A 16,806-nucleotide genomic window follows, 5' to 3' on the forward strand; every position below is an offset into this window, starting at 1 on the left:
TCCACCGGTTTGGCGGTGGGTCAGTGATGGTCTGGGGAGGCATATACTTGGAGGGTGGCACAGACCTCCACATACCAGCCAACAGTGCCCTGACTGCTGTTAGGTACCAGCATGATGATGACCCATTCATCAGACCCATCATCAGACCTTACGCTGGTGCGGTGGGCCCTGGGTTCCTCCTGGTGCAGGACATTGCCTGGCCTCATGTGGCCAGAGTGTGTAGACAGTTTCTGGATGACGAAGGCATTGATGCCATTGACTGATCCTCATATTCTCCAGACCTGAATCCAATTGAGAACCTCTGGGACGTTATGTATCGGTGTATCCGACACCGCCAAGTAGTGCCACAGACTGTCCAGGAGCTCACTGATGCCCAGATCCAGGTCTGGGTGGACCGAATTACACAATGTACAGTCAAGATTTTGAATTTCATTAATCGAGACATGGAAGAGGGGACATCTGGGGACCAACCATAATGTTCCTCAGGATTTGATCGTTTAAACTTCTCTCTTTCCTCCCCTGCCAGTGTAGGGATGTCCAGTTATGGTTTTGTCTGATCAGCACCACTGATGGTTGTGGCTGGTTAAAGTCCTCTGAGCGTTCACTAGAGGGCAGTAGGCAAACCTCTGTACCACACAAACTACATTACCAGTCCATGGTACAATAGATGCATAACGACTACTTTCATTAACTAGTTCTCAATTAGTTAGTTGAAATATATAGATTAATTTTGTTATTAGGTGTAGTCATTTATTAGGTTCCCAATTAGCTAAGGTGGGGTAAACAGAAGACAGGACATAATGACAAAATGTATGTGTTTACACACACACACACACACACACACACATATTCAATATTTCAGCAGATGATAATCCACTGGTTTGTTAGTGAGGTCTGTAATTTCCCAGGTAATTGGCAAATAATCCCGTCTGAAACGCCCTCATGCCATCACCCTGTCCACACACACTACAAACCACCCTCTCCTCTCTCTCTCTCTCTCTCTCTCACTAACATGCATGCAGTTCCACCCCACACCCCTCCCGCAGAAGCAACGCATCATAAAACCTTAGAACATGGCTGCTTAGCAACGCCTGGGTCACAACCGTTGTAGCTTCCTGTCTTTTGAGACTTCTGGTATTAAGTCCGATCCGACATGGCTTCTCATTGTGTAATAATCGGCTGTTGTTTTGTTGAAAGTGTGTATGTACGGTGTGTTATGCATGTTCTATAATGTACTGGGATTATAAGGATTATTGGGATAGTACAGTTGTTTTTTTGATTAAGGTTAAGGGGAGGGGCTGGAGGTCAGGTTCGGGGGGAGGGGCTGGAGGTTAGGTTCGGGGGGAGGGGCTGGAGGTTAGGTTTGGGGGGAGGGGCTGGAGGTCAGGTTCGGGGGGAGGGGCTGGAGGTCAGGTTCGGGGGGAGGGGCTGGAGGTCAGGTTCGGGGGGAGGGGCTGGAGGTCAGGTTCGGGGGGAGGGGCTGGAGGTCAGGTTCGGGGGGAGGGGCTGGAGGTTAGGTTCGGGGGGAGGGGCTGGAGGTTAGGTTCGGGGGGAGGGGCTGGAGGTTAGGTTCGGGGGGAGGGGCTGGAGGTTAGGTTCGGGGGGAGGGGCTGGAGGTCAGGTTCTGGGGGGGGGGCTGGAGGTCAGGTTCTGGGGGGGGGGCTGGAGGTCAGGTTCGGGGGGGGGCTGGAGGTTAGGTTCGGGGAGGGGCTGGAGGTTAGGTTTGGGGAGGGGCAAGCTGGTCCTAACTCACTACACCACGTCATTCTAGCCAAGGCAAGTTTGACCCTTTAACCCTGACCCACGACCTTTAACCTCTAATCCACCAGGTATGTCCCAGCAGCCTGACGGGGTTTTTGGGGGTCCGGCGACGCCCCAGAGTCCAATGCTTTCCCCTCGGATGGCCCACGCCCAGTCTCCCATGATGCAACAGCCAGGCCAGGGCAACACCGCCTTTCAGGCCTCGTCTGACGTGAACAGCTGGCCACCGCCGGGGAACATGGGGGGAAACAGGTGAGAGAGGTCAGAGGTCAGAAATGGCCAGATTATAAACTCTGTGTACGGTACTGTCACAGTCTAACCCACAGTTAAGCTCATTAATGCTGAGTGCTGGGAAACCATCTTTAATAACCAAGCTTCTCCCTACCTCCGTCTCTCCATCCCTCCCTCCGTCTCTCCATCCCTCCCTCCGTCTCTCCATCCCTCCCTCCCTCCCTCCGTCTATCCATCCCTCCCTCCCTCCGTCTCTCCTCCCTCCCGCCGTCTCTCCTCCCTCCCGCCGTCTCTCCTCCCTCTGTCTCTCCTCCCTCCCTCTGTCTCTCCTTCTCTCCCTCTGTCTCTCCTTCTCTCCCTCTGTCTCTCCTTCTCTCCCTCTGTCTCTCCTTCTTTCCCTCTGTCTCTCCTTCTTTCCCTCTGTCTCTCCTCTCTCCCTCTGTCTCTCCTTCTTTCCCTCTGTCTCTCCTCTCTCCCTCTGTCTCTCCTCCCTCCCTCCTCCCCTCCCTCTGTCTCTCCTCCCCTCCCTCTGTCTCTCCTCCTTCTCTCCCTCTCTCTCCCTCCCTCCCTCTGTCTCTCCCTCCCTTCCTCTCTGTCCCTCCCCCCCCCGTCCCTCTCTCTCCCCCCCCAGTATGTTCAGTACACAACCGTCACCTCCCCAGTTCACACCACAGCAGACCAACGGGGGGGTCATGTACAGCGGGATGAACGTCAACATCTCCATGGCGACCAACGCCAGCGGCATGGCCGCCATGAGTCAGATGGCCGGCCAGATGAGCGTCACCTCGCCTGGGATGACCACCTTGGGACAGGAGCAGGTACCCTGAATAGTCAAACATATGGCCTGCATAGCCATGCGTAAGCATGCCATAGAACCGGGGAACACGATGAGTTCTGATATCCTGGGCACAAAAGACGGGTTCTCCTCTAATGCCCGAGGAACCCAAGACAGGTTCACCTCTAATGCCCGAGGAACCCAAGACAGGTTCTCCTCTAATGCCCAGGGAACCCAAGACAGGTTCTCCTCTAATGCCCAGGGAACACAAGACGGGTTCTCCTCTAATTCCCAGGGAACACAAGATGGGTTCTGCTCTGATGCTCTCTGTTTTAATCCATATCGCTTTTTACCAGCACTGAAAACATTAACATGTGGATGTTTCGCATGAAATTTTTTAAAATAAACATTCAGTTTTCTTGCTGGTTTAGCCAAATGCTCTGCGTGGCATTAAATAGTTGCATTGCAAATGCCAAAGGTTTATTCCTACTTGGTTATAACTCCCCAACGCCCTGTGTGGGCATGACATTGCCGTATCAAAGCAAGTCATAACCGGACTTGTTTGACCTGTTATGACACGGCCCTGGTTGAAACCGGCCCCAGATCAGTGGCTCTGGAGCGCAGGTCTGGTTTACCCATTTCCCAGAAGCACTCCCTGTTGGGAGGCAGTAAACAAGCATTTGCTGATAAAAGCATTGCATTCCTTAACTTCACCCCATTACAAATAGCCCATATAGCAAGACCCCGGGGAGTCCCCAATGGCCCCCTATTCCCTCCGACACGCACTACGTCTGACCTGAGCTACAGCAGTGTGGAATAACATGCAATTTGGGACGCATGCCCTAAGTGCCTGCCTCGGCACGTGTTCCTCGATTGAGCCCCTTTTTCTCGTGACTCCCCTTGTGAATAATTTAGTCTAATTAGCCGTGTTTTGTGATCGCAGGAGTTATTGGGCTCTGCCAGCGGTTGGGAAGTACACACTGACATAATAACGGGATCAGTTGTGTGTGTGGAGTAGAGGGGTGTTTTGTCTGATCCCTGGGCCTCAGGTCAAATTTCCATCTGCTACAACAAACACCCCTGAAGTTCTATATTTCCAGGGTTCGGCCTGTTCGCTTTGAGTTTGAAGGTTTCCAGCTTCCTTCCACATGGCCGTATAGCACCCGTGGTTTAAATTCTGTGTGCCCCCCCCCCTTGCAGGGATAACTGCGAAGAGCCTATATTTATTATTATGCCTGGGAGTCGTAGTTCAATGCAAAGCATTGGTCCAGTTCCACTCTAGTCTTCCTCGCCATAGAATCAGCTTTCTGCAATGGCCGTCCCAGTCTGCTGAACCTAAACACCTTTGAAAACCTGAGGGGGTTTTAGGTGGAAAATGGCGGGGGGGGGGGGGGGCGGCGGCTCTTGAAATATATTATGTTCATCCAGTGAGATTAGGGTTGAGGGTAAAGCCAAGGTCTGTCGCTGCTCTTTAGGGTATCTAGGTACAACCGTCGAGGTTCGCTGTGAGATCTGACAACAAATAACTTTTTGGGTCCTAAAACAAGCAAAAGATATTCTGTCATCCCCTTCCTTATGTCTGAAACGCAAGCTACAATGTGGGTCATTGTAGGGCTTCTCCATGTTTCAACTTTGTGATCTGCAAAACAGTGAAAATTGACATTGTTACTCTGGATGACATCACCCAGAGGCAACATATATAATGAAAACAAACGTGATCCCAGAACCAAGCCTTGAGGAACACCAAAACATACCTTTGATTTGTCAGAGGGGACATGCCATCCACGCATACAAATTGATATTTTTCTTATGAATAAGATCTAAACAGGCAAGAATGTGTCCGCGTAGCCCAACATGGGTTTCCAGTCTCTCCAACACAAGGGAGAGATCAATGGTGTTGAACAAAGCACTAAGATCAAGAAGCAATTGGACAGATGCAAAACCTTCTTCTGATGCCAGTTAAACTCCATATCACTCCATGCTCATTGGGTGCTTAATTTCTCTCCTCTTCTTCTCATCAGTCTATTTAAGAGCTGTAGTGTAATGTTGTTGCTTTTAAGCCTAATAAGCAGCAATTAATATTTAATCAACTAGCAGGGATGTGTTAGTCTGAGCACTTCAGGCCAATAGTTACAGCCTACTGCTCTGTAATGTCACTTGATTTATAAACCCACACTATTCCATCGAAATTATACTGGCACTTCAATTATTCAAGCTGTCGAACATTAGTTTGAGTAGAGGTGGTTTGTTTTTATGTTTGATCGTTTGTTTTCTGGTGTTCTTCACGTGCCGCGACTGTCTGAGACGTTCATCTGAAATGAGTCCATCTAGTCTTAATGACCCAAACCCAAAATCCTGCTTTAAGTCCTTGCAACTACCCTTCAGATGATTGTTTCCTTTCTTTTTTTTTTTACACTGACGTATTTAAAACCGCTGTGTTTTCATACAGCACCATGCTCACGTTAAGGTGTTCATGTTTCATGTGTATGTTTGATTACACTGTCTTCATCTCTTCACAGAAATACTGTTGATCCTGTTGGAGCATTTCGGCCAACCAGCACTTTGATGCTATGCCTGGATCCCATAGTCCAATGAGATCACTGGTTCATCCTCAACCACCCAACCGATCAACCAACCACTCTGTGAATGGACCTGACCCCGCCCATCATGGCGTCCGCCCTCACCCCCATGGCATCAACTGTGCCTGGAATTTTCCCTTACTGGTGCGCCCTACCAGGACCCCAGTGTTAAGGGGGGAGGCCATCCTCAAACACCTAACCCCTCCCTCCTGTGCATTGTTCACCCGCTGGGTGTGGACCGACGGAGGCCGTTCAACCTGGGGATCCTAGGAGGTGAAAATGACATCAGTATCCTGGGGTCAATCGGCTGTTGCCCCTGCCCACTTCCTGGTGCACGACCAGCATTTATTGTGGCGTGTCTGGTCCCAGTCGCCTGAGCCTGTCTGTCAAGCTGCATTCACCGTAGTGTGACTTACTGTAGGCCCCTCCCCTCTGTTAGCCCCACCCCTTACATCGGCCAGGCAACTGAGAAGGGGAGTTGACTATGGGGGGGGGGGGGGATTGTGTATACAGTGTACAGATTTCTGCTTGCTTATTCAGCCTTCAGCGTAGAGCTAGCACTACAGAAAGAAAGACAGGACAAAACTCAACACAGCCATACAGTTATACATAGCTAACTCTACAAAAAGAAGTAGAAATGGAAGACGTGTGCTTTCTATGTTGTTTTGGAGTCTTGGTGCTTCGTACAAGCTGCTAGGTGCTGTTCTGGTCTCTCAGTGTGATGTAAGTAAACAAGCAATAACAATGACTAGGGAATCTTTGTTTTGTTATTTTTAGTTTTTGTTTAATTTTGTAATTTTTGTACAGATTTATTTCCTGGAGGCACATTTTACGCTCCACCGGTCCATAGGACTCAGTATTAACAATATGTATTATTTTTTTTTATTACAATTTGTTTTGAAGACTTCTCTAATCCAGATTATATTGAAAACTTCTCTAATCCAGATTTCTCTCAGATAATGCAGCAGCGCCATTGTGGGTGTCGAGCAGGGAGCGTGTGGTGGTGAACCCCAATTTTAATGCCTAAGTCCCAAATGGCTACGCTAAACAAGCGAAAGGGTGGCCATTTGGGTCTCCACTATGACCTCTCTGGCTGGAGCCCCAGGTTTATTGCAGAATAGCAGCAGCAGATTTATAGGGGCCCCGATTCATTTCTTCAATGACGTCCTTTTGTCCTCGCCTTCTTACTTGGATGCAGAGCCGGTTCTAGGCAAAAGGGGTTGCTTAGGGTCCCCGAGGGGCGCCGTCGGGGAGGGAGTCAGTGGAATACGTCACAGAGTTTCGATGACTCCACTGGGCTGATTCTTGCTTTAGCTGAGACACTTTAACTGAATGATGTGTAACTGAGTCAGTTTGAATAAAATGAGCCGATTCTGTTAGAGTGAATCATGTCCACACTGGAAAGGCCCGTAGTGCCTGAGCCCATCTCCCGGTCTGGTTTGACCCGATCTCCCCCGGCGACGTCCCAAATGGAACTCTGTCCTACGAAGTGTGCTGCTTTTTTTTCCTGGGCCCTTGGGACCTTGTCAAAGGTAGTGTACTAACTGGGGTCCATTTTGGAGTTTTGCTCTTATGGGCTGTAATGCATGGAAGGGTTGAAGGGTAGCCCCAGACGACACATACTACGCCCCAGACGACACATACTACGCCCCAGACGACACATACTACGCCCCAGACGACACATACTACGCCCCAGACGACACATACTACGCCCCAGACGACACATACTACGCCCCAGACGACATGCTAGGTTGACTGCTTAGAACCCACATGTTGTGACAACACAGTCAATATCAGATCCCTCATCAAGCACAGTTATGGTGTTGATGGACAGGCGCCCACACGCACGCGCACACACATGTGGGGACCCTAATTATAACTTTCTACATTTAACCTCTAAGCCTGAAATTGTTTTCCTCGTGGGATCTGAAAAATTTACCGAAATGTTCCTTCCATTGGGTTCTTGCAGGGATTTTTATGATGTCACCATACCGTTATGGGGGGCACGGGAATATGATGTCACCGTATTCGTTATGGGGGCACGGGAATATGATGTCACCGTATTTGTTGGGGGGGGGCATGGAAATATGATGTCACCATACTAATTTGAGTAATACTAATTGAGTAATATGATGTAATTGAAAATGGATTTGGAAATAAAATAAAGTTTTACTGCCTGAGTTCAAAAACACTGTGGCTAACTGACAACACTTCTTAGAAGCACCCTACCCTTCAACCCTTCCATGCATTACAGCCGATAAGAGCACAACTCCAAAATGGAACCCCAGTTAGTGCACTACTTTTGACTCACTAATCCAGCAGATACCAACCTGCAGTGGAAACAAACGGGTATATTCTGTACTTCTAATACCCCAGAGGAACTTTAGACAGATCGCTGTGTGTCTTACGATGCCTGTGGGAACCAAAAATCCCTGCAAGAACCCAATGGAAGGATAATTTCGGTAAATTTTTCAGATAATTTCAGGCTTAGAGGTAAAATGTAGAAAGTTATAATTAGGGTCCCCACAAGTGTGCGCGCCTGTCCAACACCATAACTGGGCTTGATGAGGGATTTGATATTGACTGTGTTGTCACAACTAGTCATGTGGTCTGGGGCGTAGTATGTGTTGTCTGGGGCGTAGTATGGTATTAGAAATGCAGAATGTACCCATTTGTTTCCACTGCAGGTTGGTATCTGCTGGATTAGTGAGTCCACAATGCCACTAACCAGATGGACTCCGTTACCCATAAGCCCTGTTCTGAGATGTTTTTGTTTTTTTATACTTCCCTAATTGTAACTGCTAAGACTGGTGTGTAAAAAGATTATCCCAGATCTATGCTCAGGGGGCTGCCTTGCTTTTAAATGCTAAAGTACAGTGGCACTTTGGCTGTTTTGGACACAGTCTAGCCTGGGTAACTGTCTTTTTGTGCCACCGTTCCACATATTGTACTCGATTGGTAAGAAATAATGGAATGTTAACACAAAGCAGGGCTGGATTGCAGCCTCGGGAAATGGTGTCTTGTGGTTCTGTTTGTAATTTTATCGTTTGGCCTTTGTTTTTGTATGGGCATTGGTTCTGTCTCAGAAGCTCAGAGTTCCCGTACTTTAAACATCTTTGATCACCTTACGTTTGATAAAAGCTGGATGTCACTGATGGTAAATGACAGGCATTGTAGTGTAGCCAATTTTAAACTAGATCACTCTCACCCCTCCTTTGCAAAATTCCCAAAGATTGTTACGATTTTGAAATGAATATAAGCCATTAAGTGAATGCGTTTTTTAATAGCATTTATATCAGGACTTAGAGCAAAGAACCCATTTGCCCTACAACAAAATAATCTTACAGGCTTTCAATTGAAATCACTTTACAACTGAATACTTTCTCTTCTTACCTTTTTCATTTTGGAGATTTTTTAACTATCCTGTTTGTGTAGTCCGACAATTTTCTTAGAGCTGTAATGCAAGAACCTTGAAATGCTAAAAGAAATAGCATATTGCCTTAGATTGTCTGTTGTCGTTCTTGTATAATATAAAGCTGTATCATATTTCTGTTGTGAATCCTGTACATTTTGGAATGGGTGCATCGTTACTTAACATCTAAGTTGCTGTACATACACGCAGTAGCCTGGGCCTCTGTCACTCTGTCCTCCCGTTCCCCGCTGCATTATGTTTGTGATTGATTGAAGGCTGTATTGTTTGTATATTTTCTCTCCTCACAGGACGGTTTGTTGGACTGTCGGGAAAAAAGACGATGCAATGGGATATTGAAGCAATATGTAATATATTCTAAGAACTTTCCGGAGAAAGCTTACATTGTCGCAAGTTGTTCTGAGATGTATTTTTGCAGCCTAGTTCAGAGAGAAGCATCACACCTTCTGTTTGTTTGTTCGTTCGTTCGTTCACCCGTAAAGCATCAACGTTTATAATCTTTAGTGTGAGCATTTTATGCAAATGTTAAAATAGGCTATAACGACAGAAATTTATTAAACAGTTATATGCAAGTTGTCAACTAATAAGGCTTCGCTGATGCTATTTGCAATTTGATGTTGAATAGTACCATTGTAAATAAAGAGTTCTGTTATTGCAACATGTAATCTATTCTCTATACTTTATATTGAATTATTTCTTATATATTTACTACCGTTTGAGTAGAGAGCTGGAAGTAATATAATCTATGACAAAAAAAATTGTGTTTAGGTGATTTTGTGTTCAGGTAGGAAGAAAAAAAAATCCTGGTAAAGAAGAAATTATGGGAACGTGGACAACTCAAATTTGTTTCAGTAGTTTGTTTGTTGTTCAGCTGAATAAGTTGTGGAATTAACTGCTGATGGCTTATAGTTATTTTATTGTATTACTAAATAAGACTTATTGCATTGATCTCATTTGTGTCCAGATCGCCATGTTTAATAGTTCGTTTTATTACGTCTTGGAGATGCGGTTTCTTTAAAAGTTTCATGCGTGGATTTATTTGATTATTCGTTCTCTGAAATAAACAATTTTGTTTAATTTAACAATTACAGTTTTATTTATCGGTATTATACACCTTAGATATACCCAGATATACCTTAATTGTTTTTATTGAGAAATTATTCATAATAGAAGCAGCAGAATCGAAAATTGGGCTGTTAAATCTTTTTTCGACCATCTTTTCATTTCATAAAACGTGTTTTTTTTAGACTGCTCCGTCGCAATCATTATCTTAATTAACAGTGGTCTTTTTAAATGATCGAAAAGCAGTAACGGGGGACATAAATCTGCAATGTTCGATTTTAACCTAAAGTTGTTGCTCGGTCATAGCAATAGGACTTGTAGTCCTAATATAGTGATTTAGGGGTGTACTTTTATACGCCTTGTTTTGTTATATAACTGTGCGAGTGTGTGCGACTGTGTGGGGGATCTTACTGTCAAAGGGTGAAATCCTCAAGAGGTTTGAGACGCACGCGGCGGGGGTGAAAAGATCTCCTGGCCAATAAGAAAAGAGAGTAGGGAGCAGCATCTCTAGATTAAGTCGCTACAGTTAGCAATTCGGTAGTTAGTTCAGTAGAACCTCGAACCACAGAGGCACAAAGTGTCGCGCTGCTCTGGTTCTGCCGTTCTATTTCATTACATAGGATTTTGTGGACAAAATCAAGTATCCAACACTTGTAGCCGAACTGGTGTTTTGGCTTGTGGAGAATTTGGAACGTGGGATGGATTCGACTGCACGAGATTTATATTTTTAATCGATCTTTTTCGAGGTAAGTCATACTTTAAGATTAATAATTTGTAAACATACGTGTTTAAAAATATTTAATTTGCCAAACAGTGTTTGAAATCATTTGTCATATTTATTTAGCAAAACAAAACACCTTTTCATTGTGTTAATTTATTAAAATATCCCGTAATTTTTACGTCACTTTTGCTTATATTTTTCATCCAGAATCAAGCCTAGATCCTTAGTGGTGGTGCTTAACAGACATTGACCAGGGCTCGCCCTATAACGCCCTAATGCTTTTTAAAGGAGTGGTGAATTGTGATAGCTTCATTATTGTTGACCTCTGCCGTTGACCCGGTGTTCTTTAATTTGGGTGTCATGACCCTGATTTGTCTCAGTAACCGCTGGTTGCCACCCACCAGCACCCGCCGTGCATCTCCGGGGCCACGGCCTCTACAACTCACACTGCCCGTTTAGGGATGCATGGTGAAGCACCAGTCTTAGGTAGTTTACTCTGCAGGCGCAAACACCAATTTCAAGATATTGATGAACATCAAATTGGTGTTTTGCGAACTGGAAAAAATGCCCAAACTGCTGCTTTTTGATAGTACGAAGTGCTGTGAGTGCTGGACAAGGCTAAAGGTAATATATTACGTTTGCTAAAAGCAGGGCTCAATGACCCGTTATCTAGACTATTTGTGAAAATAAAACCGGAAAAGATGACTGAACTTTTAACATTAATAGGCTAGTTGGTTATTGTGTTTATAAAATGTATTTAGCCAATTAACTCATTGTTATTAAAAAATATGTGAGACCATGTAAGCTCAGTTGTTAAATGAAATTCAATTTCGTTTGTGTTGATAAATATTGTGAATTAAAGGTGTTTCGTTCACCAATCACATTTCTACCGAAAGACTAAATGGAAAAGGATGGAAGTAAATTTCTAGAAATGTATTCTCAATATTTTTTCAGAAGCATACATGTGTCATTGCAAATACAAGCCTTCCCTAACTGTAGGCTACACATGTCATTTGGTTTTGTTCTCTACATACAGAAGTTAAGTTCGAAGTAAAACAATAAATCTGAGCAGAGAAAATTGTTATTTATAGAGACTGAGCTAATTCCCCCCCACCTTTTCTCTTCCGGCAGATTAGCGCTACAATTATTTCCATTCAAATCAACCAAGAACAGCTCAGCCTTCTGTGATGTCCGCGTCTCTGTCCGGCAACCCCGCCGTGAAGGAGAAGCTTTTCCAATCTAAGGGCAGTCCCGTCCGGGGATCGAGTTATTACCCTTCCCCGCTGCACGGAACCCATCATTACATGGACATCTTCAGGAGCTCTCAGCATCTCCTCCATCCGCTTAAGTCTTTGGGACGGTTGGTCACGGACACCCAGGCGGTCATGCCGTTCAACTTTACTGCCGGGAACCCCTCTTTTTTCGGCCACAGCGGCCACCAAACAACAGCCGTTCTCCACGAGCAAGTCTTCAATGTCTCGAATATTCCCTACTTCAACCGGATGATACCGGGAGTCGGACACACGATTTACTCCAAACACGAGGAGTTGGCCGCGGTAGTAACCGAGCATGCCACAGGGCCGTTATCGGATTTCAGCAGCCCCGCCTCAAGCGAGAGATCTTCGAGATCCTCCGGTCCCTCGACCTCGCCGTCCAAAGAAAGTTTGTTCAATCTCCGGGGAACAGAATTATCACCAGATAAAACACGCACTTACAGTTTCACCGAGGATGATCTGTTCACCGTCCTATATGGATATTCCCGGAGCCAGGAGCAGAATGCGGGTCATGCTATCTCAGGAGTAGCTCTGCCGGGGAACTCGGGTAACAACTATAGCCTTTCTTATGTACATTATTGCTGTCAATAATTTTGAGTTTGACATGTTTTTAAAACTTGAAGGGGTATATTTCTAAGGGAAATTGCGTATGTGCTTGTTTCAGCTGTCCAAAAACAGGCCCATGTTTGTTCAGCCTAAAGGTTAACATTGTTAATTCCCAATCAGAATGCTACTGAAGTCATTCTGTACCCTATTTCTGGCTGTGATTTGACGAATAGGCTTTGTTTACCAGGACATTTACACGATTAGGAGTATGTTGTGTCAAAAGTATCCTCATTAAACCAAATTGCTTTTCCAAAATGTGTCTCAATTAAAGTCGAAACCAGTCCGGTTTTGATTCCTAATGTTCACCATTAAGAACCAGAATCACTAACGTTAATTTTCTCTTGAACAGTATGCAACAGCGAGCAGCTCACCCTAGAAACGGACGCACTTGAACTTCCAGAAGGCAAGTCCTCTCTCTTGCACACACACACACACACACACACAGAGAGAGAGGGAGAGAGACATATCTCTCTCTGTTTTTCAATTTCGGTTGAAATTTGTAAAGTTGTGTAATGTTTTTATTTATTTATTAAGGTTTAACTATCCACCAGACAAGTTACGGTAATTTGTCCCACTACGGAGTTTTCGCTGAGAAGAGCGTAATCACCAAGGGAACCAGGTTTGGGCCTTTCCAGGGAAAACTCGTTAACACCAGCGAGATCAAAACATACGATGATAACACGTTGATGTGGGAGGTCAGTAGTTTGTCTCGTGTCAGCTAAAGGCTTGAACATTTTGTTTTTAGGTGTGCGTGTATGTCAACTAGTGTCAATCTCGTTTGCCCAGTGTTTGAGTAACAATTCAGGACCATTAAGTTAAACACAATGTAACCATCTGGCATCTTACCGCGTAATGGCTCTAATCACAAGACTTCCTCCATGTCTGTTAATCCAGGTGTTCGAAAACGGCCGGTTAAGTCACTTCGTGGACGGACGGGGCTCTTCCGGAAACTGGATGGCCCTGGTGAAGTGCGCGCGTTTCCCGGAAGAGCAGAATCTGATCGCGGTACAGAGTAAAGGCCAGATCTTCTATGAGGCCTGTAAGGAAGTACGACCCGGCCAAGAGCTTCTGGTCTGGTACGGGGACTGCTATGTTCAGTTTCTGGGAATTCCTCTTACGCTGAAGGACTCGCTGGAGGAGGGGAGTGCACCGCTTTCTCATGAAGGTATAGAATAACAGAATAAAATAGCCAACACAACAATATATTTTTTATATTTCTGTCAGTGGGAACGTCATTTCTGGCTCATTCGTTCAATTATAGACTATTTGCACGTGTAATATGTATCCGCTGGGCTTCCTTATATTGGCCTCTTCTATTATCCGTCCTCTACTCTACTTCATTGCTACTTTCTTCTACAGAACATGTTTAGCATGTTAAGCCTTTCCTTAATGTTTTTTCCAATTATATTTCAGATTCTGGGGAAGGATTCAAGTGTGATCGGTGTGGGAAAGTTTTCGCATACAAATACTACCGAGACAAGCATCTGAAGTACACGCGCTGTGTGGACCAGGGCGACCGGAAGTTCCCGTGTCACCTCTGCAACAGGTCGTTCGAGAAGCGAGACCGACTGAGGATCCATATTCTGCACGTCCACGAGAAACACCGACCGCATAAGGTAAATAGTAATACCACATCCGCACATTCGTGACTGGTGCTGAAAGAACAGCTCCTATAACATTAGACTATTAGCAGAGCACGTTTTTCTTAACCTTTTGGGCAGAACTTGTTGTCTAACTGAAGGGAAACTGTAGTCACTCCACCTATATTGTATTTGTAGTGTAAAATGCTAAAACATGTCCCCAGGTATTTCATTTCCATACTCTCTCTACAGTGCTCTGTTTGCGGAAAGAGTTTCTCCCAGTCTTCCAGTCTCAACAAACACATGCGCGTACACTCCGGAGAGCGCCCTTACAAGTGTGTCTACTGTAACAAGGTAAGCAGATGCGCGTGTGTGAAATCCTCCGAGAGTATGGAGCTTCAGCTCACCATTTAGATGCTTGCTAATTTCATGGTGCATTTGGCGCAAGCCCCGTTGATTATTCTCCCCTCGTGCAAGCACGCTCCACCGAAACTCGGGTGATGATTAGCGCCAGATGTGCACTCAACCCCGATACACTCAGAATTTACAGCTCTCAAAGGAACGACTTTTCTTTGTTAGTAAGATATGAGATCCCCCTCCTCGGATTTTATGCACTTTAACAATGCTCTGTTTCACCCACATTTCATCATTTCCTTTGTAGACTGATCCAAATGACCATACAAGGTATTAGGTAAATAATTTAATAACAGAAACAATAAACGGCGAACGTTAGGCCTGTGTATATATTTTTCTGATTTGGCTAATAATGTAGCCAATAGGTTTGCGGTGACGATCGTCTGTTTTAATCTATGAAAGTCACTTTGAGCTTCATAGTGCTTTGCCAAGTGAGTCACCATACACACAGTTCCACACCAGACAAATGAAACATGATAAATAAACATGTTATTGGTATGTTAAACACTGCAACGTGCTTCACAGAACTTCAAAAAGTAGGTTTAAAAACATTCAGGTTTAAATGTTTCCTCAAGAGTGGGCTAATCTGTTACCCCGATGTCATTTCATCAGAATCTAAACATCCAGATTTAAATCCTAAGTGTCCTTGTACAAATTACCTAAAAACATGATTTGTTTTCTTGTGTTAGGAATGTTACATTAGCCACTATCAACACTGTGTCCAAATTCTCTAGTTTCAAAAGTTCCAATCAAACTTCATATTTGTTTCTTCGAGGCTTTCACGGCTTCCAGCATCCTGCGCACGCACATCCGTCAGCACTCGGGAGAGCGGCCCTTCAAGTGCAAGCATTGCGGGAAAGCCTTTGCCTCGCACGCGGCTCACGACAGCCACGTCCGGCGCACCCATGCCAAAGACAAACCCTTCCCGTGCGATGTGTGTGGAAGCACCTTCCAAGAAATCACAGAACTCAAAAACCACATGAAGAATCACAAAAGTAATAATTTTTGAGAGTTAATAAATTATACTATAATTACCTATGATACTATAATACTATTTATTTATTACAGTGTTACACTTTAATTTATTGATTTTCATTTTAAAATCTTATATTTTCGTTTTTTACAGGAAGTTCCCCCTCGGAAATCACAGTTCCTCCAACAATCTCACTAAACGGGTCGCTGGAAGATACAACGATGTTTTCATTCACGAAGGACTGCAGGACGCAAAATCAAACGGAAGACAACTTCTCCTACACTGGCCTGACACTTCTGAACCCTGAATATCGACCATGGAATTAAAATCATCCACAGAACCTATAGAATTAGAATGTGTAGCCTTATTCTAGAATTTGCCAAGGACCCATCAAGCAGAGATCAAATCCCTGCAAGAACAATTCGCTTCATGTTTTAGATAACAATTAACAGAATCGATGTAACACCACAATGTTACTGTATTGTATTAATGTGATTGTAACGTGTCGTTCGTGGCTTAAAGCTTAGAACTACTGGAGTTTTGTTATTGGTGTTGATCAGTTTTACATAAAACATATAAACTTTCGTGAACATAATTTATTTAATTTCATCTTTAAATAAATTATTCGATTATTAGACCTTTTGATTATTATTATTAGTAGTAGTAGTAATATCATAAATTATTTACCTATTTTCCAGCTAGACTTTGCAGCTAGAAACGTTTTGTAAACCTGTTAATATATTTATTTTAATACAATTTGTTTCATATTATCCCTGAATTCATTATATTTCTGTTGCCAGCTACTTCGGCTTTTTTAACTTAAGCTGTGTTTCTCGTCTGTTGTCCGCCGTCTGCAAAAGCAGTTGCTCTATATACCTGTGTTAACTTGTTTAAAAAGCATTGGCTTTCTAATAAATATTAAATAAATAATAGCATGAATTTAACATTGGGTTAGTTTGTAAATATAGTGCTATTATATATATATATATATATATATATATATGTGTGTATATATATATATATGTATATACACAACAGGGCTGTTCAGACTGAGAAAAATATTTTTTAGAATTGGATTCACAATATTTGTATTTTTTGGGTTAATTTCACATAGTCATTGTATGTAGCCTAATAATCTGTGTTTGGCTTGGGCCGGAACGGTAAACAGCGTTACTGTTCCTTTTTTAGGCAAAAGAGCCGTCTGGAATAGTCTAATCAGCCTTATTAACGTATACATTTTGATGAACGTAGTCTAATGTGCGATTTGTCAGTTCCTGCACTTATTTTATCCCATGTCAAGCACTGCTAATAACTGAATTAGAAGAGACCATCTAAATTAAAAGTGACCATCTAAATAAAACTGACGGTTATTATTTATACCCTACATTATTTTGTTTCAT

The 16,806-nt window shown here is 44.0% G+C and overlaps 2 protein-coding genes across 6 annotated transcripts in view; both read left to right on the forward strand.

Moving 5' to 3' along the window:
- Positions 1–9,441, forward strand: part of ncoa2 (nuclear receptor coactivator 2) — a 76,515-nt gene extending 67,074 nt beyond the window's left edge. For all 4 annotated transcript variants that reach the window (XM_034289320.1, XM_034289322.1, XM_034289321.1 and 1 more), the window contains 3 exons: positions 1,830–2,013; positions 2,624–2,810; positions 5,287–9,441. In XM_034289320.1, coding sequence (XP_034145211.1) covers positions 1,830–2,013; positions 2,624–2,810; positions 5,287–5,298 — 383 coding nt within the window. In that variant the 3' untranslated portion in view covers positions 5,299–9,441. The remainder of the gene's footprint in view (positions 1–1,829; positions 2,014–2,623; positions 2,811–5,286) is intronic.
- A 543-nt stretch (positions 9,442–9,984) lies between these two features.
- prdm14 (PR domain containing 14) lies at positions 9,985–15,987 on the forward strand. 2 transcript variants are annotated; one of them, XM_013131564.3, is made up of 9 exons: positions 9,985–10,584; positions 11,691–12,380; positions 12,789–12,842; positions 12,974–13,134; positions 13,334–13,604; positions 13,853–14,055; positions 14,272–14,373; positions 15,209–15,428; positions 15,560–15,987. In XM_013131564.3, exons 2-9 carry the CDS (start codon positions 11,747–11,749, stop codon positions 15,730–15,732), a joined length of 1,818 nt encoding a protein of 605 aa, XP_012987018.1. In that variant the 5' UTR covers positions 9,985–10,584; positions 11,691–11,746; the 3' UTR covers positions 15,733–15,987. The 2 variants fall into 2 exon arrangements, with proteins under 2 accessions (XP_012987018.1, XP_034145164.1); XM_034289273.1 differs by lacking the exon at positions 9,985–10,584 and having other exon boundaries at positions 10,754–12,380.
- The last annotated feature ends 819 nt before the right edge of the window (positions 15,988–16,806 follow it).

Source organism: Esox lucius, chromosome 21 (genome assembly GCF_011004845.1).
Source record: "Esox lucius isolate fEsoLuc1 chromosome 21, fEsoLuc1.pri, whole genome shotgun sequence".
Lineage (NCBI taxonomy): Eukaryota > Metazoa > Chordata > Actinopteri > Esociformes > Esocidae > Esox > Esox lucius.